The sequence below is a fragment of the Thalassophryne amazonica genome, chromosome 8 (assembly GCF_902500255.1).
Source record: "Thalassophryne amazonica chromosome 8, fThaAma1.1, whole genome shotgun sequence".
Classification (NCBI taxonomy): Eukaryota; Metazoa; Chordata; class Actinopteri; order Batrachoidiformes; family Batrachoididae; genus Thalassophryne; species Thalassophryne amazonica.
The window spans coordinates 66,197,916-66,210,580 of NC_047110.1; the positions used below are offsets into that span (position 1 = coordinate 66,197,916).

The 12,665-nt window shown below is 43.6% G+C and overlaps 1 protein-coding gene across 1 annotated transcript in view; it reads right to left on the bottom strand.

Annotated features, from left to right (window-relative positions):
- Nucleotides 1-3,039: 3,039 nt before the first annotated feature.
- gnrhr4 (gonadotropin releasing hormone receptor 4) overlaps nt 3,040-12,665 on the bottom strand; it is a 107,915-nt gene continuing 98,289 nt past the window's right edge. Inside the window, exons 2-3 of the mRNA XM_034176538.1 lie at nt 3,688-3,892; nt 3,040-3,603 (exon numbers count right to left, since the gene is read on the bottom strand). Coding sequence (XP_034032429.1) covers nt 3,146-3,603; nt 3,688-3,892 — 663 coding nt within the window. The 3' untranslated portion in view covers nt 3,040-3,145. The remainder of the gene's footprint in view (nt 3,604-3,687; nt 3,893-12,665) is intronic.

A 12,665-nucleotide genomic window follows, 5' to 3' on the forward strand; every position in this document is an offset into this window, starting at 1 on the left:
GAGAAAGTGGCTGGCATTTTGGTCTAGCGTCAAAAACAGAGAAATGCTCTGCATGAGAATGGCTTCAACATCATTGTTATGTCCACCAAGGACGTAATAAAATCATCAGCGTTTATTTATTTGTCTGTCTGTGTGTTAGCAGGATTACGTCAAAACTACCACACAGATTTAGATGACATTGTCACCACAGCTAGATATTAGGCCATGAAAGACTCCCATTAAATTTTGGAGGTGATCTGGATCCGGATTCTAGATCAAGATTTCACTTTATATAGGCTTTGAAAGATTACATCAAAAGAAAAAAAAAATACTTAACGGATTATCACCAAATTTGGGTCATAGATAGATACATTGGCTTGAAAAAATATTTGGCCCCTTGGTTTGTATTTCTTCATAACTGATGTAAATAAAGTTCAAGACATATTCAGTGACTTGTAAATTTTCATGTATCCATCCCCTGACTTGTCTGACGACAACTGGCAATAAAGCTGATTATTTACAGGTATTATACCAAAGGGGCCCATTACTAATGCAACCCATAATCTTTGCTTTTATATTTTTTCTTAATTTATATCAAGTTGTACAGATTTGTTTTCAGTTTGAGTTTAAGGAAGATCATTTTCCACATTTTTAGATTGAGAAACCTGATTTACTTTTTGTATTTGAAATGGTATAAGTAAATTAAAACGCATCAAATACCAAGGAGCCAAATACTTTTGCAAGCCACTGTATTGGGCATGGAAGACTCCACTGAATTTTGGAGGTGATCCGGTGTCGCCGACTGAACGGACCCCTCTAAAAATTGGGCCGCCCTGCCTTCACTGCTTGCGCGCCTGAGACTGACTCTCTGAGTCTGACTCCTGACACCCAAAGCGATGAAAGGGAATAATGTGATTATTAACTATCAGATGACAAATTACAACCTCTTAAATCATTCTAAAGTCAGTTTTAAGCAGAAATGAGGGTGTTTTAAGCAGAAAAAAGGTGATAATTGGTGAATTGCTACAGATGCTCCGAAATGACATAGGTGCAGCAGCACATCAGACTCATATGTGCTGCTGTGGCGCTCTGATCGGTCCCCTGTCTTTATTATGAAATAATGCTGAATTTATGTGGAAATGATTGTTGTACAAAAGCTTCAGATATCTGTCTCTGAGACAGATGAGGAGTGGAGTTCGCTTGGCGACACCGGATCCGGTCAGAAATCACGGATTGCTCTTGTTACTCTCTGCTTTGCAGAGTATTATCTACAAAAATGGCAAATAAGATGTGATTATTACGAGTGTTTGAACAGAGCTATGAGGAAACTTTGAGGTAAAGGGAGATGCAGGTTTGAAAGTCACACATTGATTCCGAGGACGCCTGCAAAGAGACAGCCTGAATGTCTTTCAAACTCATGTTTGACAAACACCATCACTCTCAGCCAGTTATGATGAGCTTAAAAGCGAAGTGAAATTGACATCCATTGCTTTGCAAAAAAAAAAAAAAAACTTTTAAATGTGAAAGTACGAACTCCGATATCAAATATAAATGATACCGTGTCAGACAGATCAGTCTGCTCTGACTGAGTCACGATCAATGCTTGATCACAACAGGAGGCAAAAGCTAAAAGAACAATCAATCAATTCAATCAATTTTTTTATATAGCGCCAAATCACAACAAACAGTTGCCCCAGGGCGCTTTATATTGTAAGGCAAGGCCATACAATAATTATGTAAAATCCCAACGGTCAAAACGACCCCCTGTGAGCAAGCACTTGGCTACAGTGGGAAGGAAAAACTCCCTTTTAACAGGAAGAAACCTCCAGCAGAACCAGGCTCAGGGAGGGGCAGTCTTCTGCTGGGACTGGTTGGGGCTGAGGGAGAGAACCAGGAAAAAGACATGCTGTGGAGGGGAGCAGAGATCGATCACTAATGATTAAATGCAGAGTGGTGCATACAGAGCAAAAGGAGAAAGAAACAGTGCATCATGGGAACCCCCCAGCAGTCTACGTCTATAGCAGCATAACTAAGGGCTGGTTTAGGGTCACCTGATCCAGCCCTAACTATAAGCTTTAGCAAAAAGGAAAGTTTTAAGCCTAATCTTAAAAGTAGAGAGGGTGTCTGTCTCCCTGATCTGAATTGGGAGCTGGTTCCACAGGAGAGGAGCCTGAAAGCTGAAGGCTCTGCCTCCCATTCTACTCTTACAAACCCTAGGAACTACAAGTAAGCCTGCAGTCTGAGAGCGAAGCGCTCTATTGGGGTGATATGGTACTACGAGGTCCCTAAGATAAGATGGGACCTGATTATTCAAAACCTTATAAGTAAGAAGAAGAATTTTAAATTCTATTCTAGAATTAACAGGAAGCCAATGAAGAGAGGCCAATATGGGTGAGATATGCTCTCTCCTTCTAGTCCCCGTCAGTACTCTAGCTGCAGCATTTTGAATTAACTGAAGGCTTTTTAGGGAACTTTTAGGACAACCTGATAATAATGAATTACAATAGTCCAGCCTAGAGGAAATAAATGCATGAATTAGTTTTTCAGCATCACTCTGAGACAAGACCTTTCTGATTTTAGAGATATTGCGTAAATGCAAAAAGCAGTCCTACATATTTGTTTAATATGCGCTTTGAATGACATATCCTGATCAAAAATGACTCCAAGATTTCTCACAGTATTACTAGAGGTCAGGGTAATGCCATCCAGAGTAAGGATCTGGTTAGACACCATGTTTCTAAGATTTGTGGGGCCAAGTACAATAACTTCAGTTTTATCTGAGTTTAAAAGCAGGAAATTAGAGGTCATCCATGTCTTTATGTCTGTAAGACAATCCTGCAGTTTAGCTAATTGGTGTGTGTCCTCTGGCTTCATGGATAGATAAAGCTGGGTATCATCTGCGTAACAATGAAAATTTAAGCAATACCGTCTAATAATACTGCCTAAGGGAAGCATGTATAAAGTGAATAAAATTGGTCCTAGCACAGAACCTTGTGGAACTCCATAATTAACCTTAGTCTGTGAAGAAGATTCCCCATTTACATGAACAAATTGAATAAAGCACCAGTATTTCCATCCTTGTCAATCATCTCTAGCGGATGACTAGATTAAGGGGAGGAAAATGGATTAAGAGCTCAGGTGCTCTTTATAGGAATTCTTTAAACAATTATATCCTGCTTATTGGGCTGATTTCCTTTGAGCCACTTTCTGTGCTTTTAGTATTCCTCTCCTCTATGTCTGTACTGGGGTTAGATGGAATCCGCCTTTGAGAGGACAGACGCGTCATGTTGACAACACAAGTGTTGTTTTCTAACTCAGCTGGCGTGTTTGAACCACAACAGAATCTCTTACGACCTTGGTTAAGGCGAATGGTAAAGAGGCCGTAAGTGATGGGGTCGAGGCAGGCATTGAACAGGCCGAAGATAAATAACATATGAGTCAATGAATGTGAGACCGTCTCTTCCATTTTTTCAGGGAATAACCAATACCAAAGACCTAGGAGGTAGTAAGGAGTCCAGCAGATGATGAATGATGTCACGATGACGATGCTCATCTTCAGAGTTCGCATCCGGGCTTTTGGGATGTTGTTGTGGGAGCGGCGGAGATGAACGTCTCTCGACAGCACTAGAAGAGAAGAAAACAATGAGACCAAGGAAACTCCAGGAAAACTGCTGTCATTGAATAATGTGAAGTAAAGATCATTCTCACAGTGATTCCGCGCCATTCGGCTGGATATCTCAATGAGGATTCTTGTGTAACAGAATATCATGATGACTAGAGGCAGGAGGAAGAGGCACACAAACATGAACATGTTGTAGACCGTCTCCTGCCAGCGTTGGACAAAACTGCCATGAGTGGTGCACTGGGTGAAGTTCTCCGGAACTGTGATGGTCACATTGTGGAATATGAACATCTGCAGGAAAAGAAAGGCAACATTTTTGTTCCCAAACTTGAAAACAGTCAAAAACAGCTGAAACAGTCCAACAGTTAGGCAACATGAATGTTCTGTATTTTCACCTGTACATGATTTCAAGAATATCACTCATAAAGCCCCTTTATCCCTTAAGCTCATGATTTGAAACCTTGTCCATGCCTGGGGAAACCCCAGAGGGTCCACCATGGTGTATGTGATGAACCAGGATATTCTGTTATTGTGCTGTGGTCTTGTTTTAACCATAGCTTGATTTTCAACATGTTTGAAAATGTGTTTTTGCCTATTTTGTGGTGAAGTTATACTTCAGATGTACTACGGTTATTTTTGCAGACGTCACATAGGAGGGGAAGCCGGGGTACAGTGGGTCAGAAATGTTGCTTTGTGGCAGCATAAACACATTATGCATAGGTTTAGGTCATTCTATTGTGGATTTAATGAAGCAAGTTATTGTTTATAAGGTTGTGTTATTTATGTCTCCCCAAGTGTAATTTACAGGTGTTTAAAAATCGAATTTAAAATTTTTGAAATTTGAGGTCTCTGTAAAAAGCTGTAGCTGTATTTGGTAAAAATAAGAAAGACTGCACCATTTGCAAATTAAAGCGTTCACTCAGATCAACTGTGCTAAAAAGCTAAGCTAATGTTAGCCGATCAATAAACCCTCACAGCAGTGCAGAAACGTCAGGTTTTACTTTTATTTTTATTCTCACCTTGATAAAGCTACAGAACTAAACTCCGTTGGGCAAAGTGGGACTTCACATACATCCAAAAGTGGGACTTCACATATATCCAAAAAGTGGGAGATTTCAGACAGAGTGGGTCTGCTCCATCACTCCGGCTGCCTGCCTCGCTCTGCCCAGTGATGATGCCTGAAGGCCAGCTTCTCCGTGTGTGTTGGCCCGCTGTCGCAGTTCGATCGATATCCCACCAAGTCCTGCCTTGTGTGACGTTTCGGGCCTCGCCCTTCCTCAGACAAGGGCGAGGCCCGAAACGTCACACTTTCTTTTGGTGCTGCATTAAAGGTTTGCTTGGGAGCTGACTGGCTGTGCTGGTCTCTTTCTTTTTTGCCTGTGATGGTAAGTAACATAAATTAATAGTAACAGTAGTTTTTGTTTCTTTTTCTTTCTGGTTGCATGCCTCAGAGACTCCACACAGTCCAGTGTCTTAAAATCTGAAATTACATTCTTGTGATTTTTTTTTTTTTTTAAAGCCCATATTGATCAATACTATTTCCCATGTCCTGTAATATGCCAGTAGGAGCTGCTGTTACTTTCAGCTTTGTGTTCTTGACCATAATACAGATTCAGTTTTGTTGTTTTTACAGATGCCATCATGTTGATTAAAACAAAAATAAATAACGAACAAAAATATGTGAAGATCAGTCAACCAAGCCTGGATGAATATTTCAACTCTGGTAAGTCATCGGTTACACACCATTGTAAAAACAAAAAGGAAAGTGATGTGGCTGCTCATGAAATTTAGAGATGCAAAAATAATCTCCATCTCTCACTTTATGACAAAACTACCTTTTGGACATTTCCAGAGGTCACAGAAAAGAGTTTTGTTTCTTACTGAACTGATGTGGTATCAAGGGACCACTGTATTTTAAAATTGATGACTCAAAGGTGGTAGGTCATACTAGTGGCATCATCAAAAGATATCACTAAGGACGTTTCTGTGGTACAACTTTGTTCATCTGGAACATCTCCCCATTTGTGCTTTTCATAAGCTTTACAGAAGTTCTCCATCCCACCTGTCAGTGAAGGAGTCAGAGTTTATGATGAGACGGGAACTGAGGTGGATGCAGATGTCTTTGAAGAAGTAGCGCAGCAACCCAATAGTGGTGTATTTACTATCAGATTTGGTGACAGTAAATTTGTTTTCTGTTATGTCCTATTTCTTTCATCGTAGTCCTTGGAATCTAGAGTAAGGCTTAATTATACTTTTAGGTTGTGAAAAAGTTTTCTCTCTTCTGCACTACACCCAGAGTCCCAGGGAAAATCTTCATCCAGCTGTTCAGAATGGACGGCTTCATTTGCCAGGCCACAACCTGATGTCTTAACCAAACCAGAGCTGGAACGTTCAGCCTGCAGCTCTGATGACACCATCATCCTTGATGAGGATGACAGTCCTTCCAGAAAGCGGCAGAAGGCAGATCAGCATGCCGAACATGTATGTTGATGTGCGAAATTAGTTTGTTAGGATATCTTCCTTGTTGGATTGCAGACTTCATTATTTTTTCAGCTGTATTTACTGTCGGTTGTTGAAGATTATTTAATTTTTAGTGAGCACTGGCTTGTCTTCTCCTCTGTTTCAGTTGGTTCACTCTGCACTGATCAGGAAACCTGGTGGCGACCGCATTGTCAGAGAATACAACCGAACAAAAAGTCAAAGTCTTACTCAACTCTACTTAAGAGTAGAGTTGACATGTGACTAAAATGGTTGCACTTGAGAGACCTGATGCATGAGTCATACTATGGAACCTAGTGAACTGCCATTTCCAAATAGTCCAGTGTCCAAAGCATTTTAATCATGAAAGTTGTCTTGTATTACAGTTATCTAACTTCATCAGTAAGGAACTGTTTTCATAACTAAAGATTTGATTCTAATTTTAAAGGAACATTTTTATGATGGTGAAAGTGGCAGTGGTTACTTAGCATGGAGACTCAAAACCATCCAAAGGAAGAGTGCTTCAGAGCGCACAGGGCCATCTCGTGAGCTGACAGGTGGAGGGCCAACAGCGAGGAGAGATGCTTCATTTAATCCTGAGATGACCCTGAGTGAAGAGCAGTGAAGGTGACTTTTCAATATCATTGCAATATGGTCCTGGATGAAGTGAAATCCTCAAATGTCTTGACTGAACTTCCATGCTTCAAAGATGTCAAAGGCCTGGTAATATAGTATAATATTATGTGCAACTGTCTCCACCACTCTATACATTTGGTGTCCTCTCCCCATCCGTTTCTTGCGTTGCTTTATCTGATTCTATCTTCAGTCTGGGCACCAGACCAGGTGTCTGCAACTCAAGCTGAGAAGCATCTTGTTGTGTTCAAGAAGGTTTGTATTGTAGCTTATATGCTTGTCAGGATTTTTTTTTTTTTCCCCCTTTTGAGAATTGTGGTGTAAACACATTTTACGCATTCTTTTATCCTCAGAGTGGAACAAGCATCCAGGACCATGTTGATGCCATCAACACCACCACTCAACCCTATCTGCTTGCTGTTGGGATGAAGAAGCGTGCCATCAACCACTTCTTCATTGTTCTGGACAAACAGGTCATACCATGCAAGTCGACCAGTTCTCTTGGAGCTTTTGATGAGCTCTTTAAAGCGCACTATGTATTTGGTACTATTTACAATCCGGTGCTCAACAACATGTACACCTTCATACAAACAACTGTGTACAACATAGATATCAGCAAAGTCCAGGAGTGCCCACGTGTTGCTGAGGTCAGGGCCAGACTCCTACACTAGTTAATGCACATTGGCATACATGGGGTGGGCAATTCAAAAAAACATTTTGGATATTGTGAGTGTTTTTCTAAGTTAACCATGGGGTTGATTTGTTTTGTTTGCCAGACTGTTTGTGTGAATACCAACATTCTTGTGAGGCATATGCGACTGATTCATGGTTTCTGCCCTGGTAAATCACTTCGCCTGAAATGTGCTCAGGCAGGATGTTGTTATGTTTTTGGTACTTTTTCAGGCTTCAGGAAACATCTAAACACAAAGCATGCAGACAAAATTGATCATGTTGAAACCAATGATAAAGTAGACAGCGATGGTGTTACAGATGATGCTCAGTCACAAGACTTTGAAGATGATGCTCAGTCACAAGATTTTGAAGAAGCAGCCAGTAGCTCTCAATTCCTGCCGGTATCCAACACGAGTACTCGTGATATGTGTGCGTCTGCTATTGCACAGCTTCAGGTTGCTGGTGTAGGTCAGTCTACTTTAAATAGTTTTGTGTCGTCCATGGAGGAAATAGTACTAGAGATACAGAATCAAGCTAAAGATGCAGCTTTGAAATGTTTATCTTCTCAGGATACTGATACAAAAACTACAATTGAACAAAATTTTGAAAAAAATTTAAAACCCTTTTAGTTCATTGAATTCTGAATCAAAACGAAATGCATATGTTATGTGTCGACGCGGGTTGAGGAGCGGACCTGCGTCTGACGGAACCCAGCACTAAAATAACCAGAAAGCGGTTCCAATAACAAAAACAATTTATTGTTTCACCCTCTGGTGCATAATAAAGTGTAGAAACTAAAACTGCGTCATTCTGGTGGAGTGAAGGCTGGCACGCTCTCCAGCGCCCAAAAGGATCGAAGCCCGGCGCTTCTGGACTCACTGTTACAGCCAAACACCCCCCAGGTGGACACGACAAACCGACTCTCTGCGAAGGATAGAAGAGGTGAGGTAAGTCAGCAGTTACAACTAATATCCTTCAAAAGACACACACTATCAGCAACACATTCAGGTCTGTATTTTAAGCTTTATGCAAATGAGCAGCTTCTCACAACAGGTGGAGGATCACTTGTCCGCACGCCACAGCAGTGAGAAGCAAGCTGCACAACTCTCATCACAATTCAAATATATTGCGTAACAAAATACCAAGTTACTATCAACAAGTAGTCAAACAATTAATCACCTCTGATGTGTGCTGACAGCATGTGTCCCTCACCCTTCCTGCTTCACAGGCTCGATGTGTCAAACCCAGGCGCGGTCCTCAGCGTCTCACAAACGAACATCACAAGGTCGAGTTCCCGGCAATTCTGCTTGAATCACACATGGCTTAAATGCAGAACGCCATCTAATTATCTGCTTCAGCTGAAAGTCTTTAAGGCTGCACGTGAGCACCATTCACAGGTGCTGCACATGATGTTGATGAGGGTGAAGGATTCTTCAGCCAGCACCTTCTCCACAGACAAATCAGTTTTCATGCCACCTGGAGAGCAAAGAAAAGAAAAGAACACCAAAATGTCCAGCCACACCCCCCCAACACACAACAGTACCCCCCCGTTAATGGGAAGCCTCCCGGCGACCGAACAGACCAGGCTGAGAACAGCACCTCTCTCCGGGGTCCTCGTCAGGAAGCAGACAGCACAACGCTCCCAAGGTCCACCACAGACAGCAGGACAGGGCACCGCAGCTGGAAGGCCGGCTGGCATCAACAAAAACCCCAAAACAGTCCCTAGTATAATCCAACACACAAGAAAAAACATAAAACCCACCCAAAACCTCCCCAGGGGACCGTCCCATCTAACCCCGGAAGAAAAGAAAAACTCCCAAACGCAAAACCCAACACAGCCCCACAAACACAATACAAACATAAATGCATAAAAGAAAAATAACAAACAACCCCCCCAGAATGACCTGCAGAGCCCAACCCCCCCCAGAAGGCCTTTACCGCCGGTTCCAAGAGGAATAGCCAGAACCGGAATCCCACAAAGGTCCCCAGGTATACATGGAGCAAACGGCGCCCCCCAGAGGACCGTACCATCAAACCCCAGGAGGCACCCTCCCCACAACCCCGGAACCCCAGACCCGGCCACACCTGGCTAGTCGGCCCCACAAGTCAATTTCCCCCCCAGAGGACCGTCCCATCAACCCTGGAGGTGGAACCCGGAAGGAAACAAAACAAAATCAAAATCCAACCCCCGGAGGACTACCAGAAACAACCCCGGGGGCAAATAAAACAACCGTAAACCCTGTTACCTTCTCCGGCACCCCGAAAGACCCCCAGGTCCCTCCCAGAGCCCCTCGGCGGCTCAATTTTGGCGAACGGCTCAAAACATTAAGCCGGGGAAGGGAACAGGAAAAACTAACCCAGCCCCAATCCCAAGGCGCAGCGGAAAACCGGAAATACGTCCGGTGCCCCAACTCGACCATACCCCAGCCTCTTGGGAGGGGTGGAACTACCGAAATGGCAAATGGCAACAGATCGGCCCACCCCTCCGACTGAGGTATGTTTCTGCTGCACCACACCCCGGCAACACCAATGACGAACGGTACAAAGGCTCACCGAGGCTGGAGTGGAACCGGGCCCTAACCAAACCAAGAAAAACGCCCCTAACAACCCCCCCCCCTAGGTGCAGAGGTCTTCTGAGAACGCTCAGCGTGACCAACCTGCACCACCCCACAACCCACAAGACAAACGGTCTTGGGGCAAGTGAGGTTGGGGTTAGGGATGTAGGGAAATAAAAAAACAACAAAATAAAACGACCCCAAAATCCAAACAGAATATACCTAAATACACATAAAAAATAACGAGCAAGTGAGCCCAGACGGGCTTCTAACCACCTAACGTTCACTCCACCAGACACGCCTCTGACTCCCCAAACAAATCATAACCCCTATTCAAAGAGAACAAAACATTAACCCATACAAGTTTTTTTTTTTTTTGTGTATGTTATTTTGCCTGTCCCAGAACACCTGGAGATACGTCACCATTATTTTTCTTGACGCTTATATGTCGGGGCAATACAGTGGTCTCTGCTCGTCCGAGCTGCATGGGCTCGTCAGCAAGAGGAGCCAGAGGTCCCATCGGAGGAGCCTCAGTGGGGCGAAGAAGAGGCAGCCCAGATCTGTGACGGGGAAAGCCCCGAGACGAAAAAACCCGCTCTGATGGCCGCCCTCTCTCGCGTCCACACTCCGTCATCCGATCATCTAGACGAATCACCAACGATATTAGCTCATCTAAATCGTTTGGCTCGTCACGGACTACCAGCTCTTCTTTTAATGACTCATTTAACTCATCTACAAACACTCCTCGTAAAGCTGCGGCATTCCAACCTGACTGAGCAGAAAAAATCCGGAAGTCTACGGAATACTCCGCCGCACTCCGCCTCCCCTGCCTGAGATTCAGCAACCGTTGGGCAAAGGTATTCGTTTTCACCGGATGGTCAACAACCAGTCGGAACTCCCGGGAGAAATCCTTAAAGGATCCTAACAATGGCGAGTTGTTACTCCACAACGCTGTGACCCAAGCTAAGGCGTCACCTCGGAGCAAATTTGTCGCATATGAAACACGGCTCCCATCAGAAGAGAAGGAAGCCGGTCGCTGAGCAAAAACCAGAGACCATTGCATCAAAAACGAAGCACAGGCTTCAACGTCTCCCGCATAAGGCTCCGGATGACAAATAATCGGTTCGGACGCCGAATCTCTGGGTGACGGAGTTATCTGCACCGGTATCAATGGTGCCGCAGCTGGAGCAGCAGGAAGCGGAACGGCTTGCGCTGCAAGCTCCGTAACACGGGCGTCTGTTTGTTTAATTTGGTTTGCGAGAAGCTGTAATTGCTCCCATATTTTCTCCAAGTGTTCTTGAACTTTTTTGGCAAAAGGAACCGCCTCTGCCGCTGGGTCCATTATGGAATGGCCGGGAACTACTGTTATGTGTCGACGCGGGTTGAGGAGCGGACCTGCGTCTGACGGAACCCAGCGCTAAAATAACCAGAAAGCGGTTCCAATAACAAAAACAATTTATTGTTTCACCCTCTGGTGCATAATAAAGTGTAGAAACTAAAACTGCGTCATTCTGGTGGAGTGAAGGCTGGCACGCTCTCCAGCGCCCAAAAGGATCGAAGCCCGGCGCTTCTGGACTCATTGTTACAGACAAACACCCCCCAGGTGGACACAACAAACCGACTCTCTGCGAAGGATAGAAGAGGTGAGGTAAGTCAGCAGTTACAACTAATATCCTTCAAAAGACACACACTATCAGGAACACATTCAGGTCTGTATTTTAAGCTTTATGCAAATGAGCAGCTTCTCACAACAGGTGGAGGATCACTTGTCCACACGCCACAGCAGTGAGAAGCAAGCTGCACAACTCTCATCACAATTCAAATATACTGCGTAACAAAATACCAAGTTACTATCAACAAGTAGTCAAACAATTAATCACCTCTGATGTGTGCTGACAGCATGTGTCCCTCACCCTTCCTGCTTCACAGGCCCGATGTGTCAAACCCAGGCGCGGTCCTCAGCGTCTCACAAACGAACATCACAAGGTCGAGTTCCCGGCAATTCTGCTTGAATCACACATGGCTTAAATGCAGAACGCCATCTAATTATCTGCTTCAGCTGAAAGTCTTTAAGGCTGCACGTGAGCACCATTCACAGGTGCTGCACATGATGTTGATGAGGGTGAAGGATTCTTCAGCCAGCACCTTCTCCACAGACAAATCAGTTTTCATGCCACCTGGAGAGCAAAGAAAAGAAAAGAACACCAAAATGTCCAGCCACACACCCCCCAACACACAACAGCATATTTTGAACAGAAATGGAGAACTGTGCAACCTGTCGAAAAGGCTACTTGGTGTCAGATTTGAAAATAGAAGAAACAGAGGTACTGGAACCTATGATCAGGTAGTTGTAACAGACAAATTTGCCTGTGTTCCAATTCTAGAAACATTGCAGTCTATTCTCAGAAATCCATATGCCAGTGATATTTTTATGTCAAATGACACTCCCAAGGACGGTGTATATTTAGATTTAAAAGATGGGTTGTATATGAAGACACATCCTCTCTTTTCAAATGAAAATAATGCCTTGCAAATTCAATTATTTTATGATGACTTTGAGACTGCAAATCCTTTAGGATCCAAAAAAGGTGTACATTGGGGGGCATATATTTTACTTTGAGAAATTTTCCACCAAAGTTAAATTCAGCTTTAATTAATATTCATTTGTGTGCACCTTTTCATGCCCAAGATATAAAAACATACGGATTTGACACCATTCTTGAGCC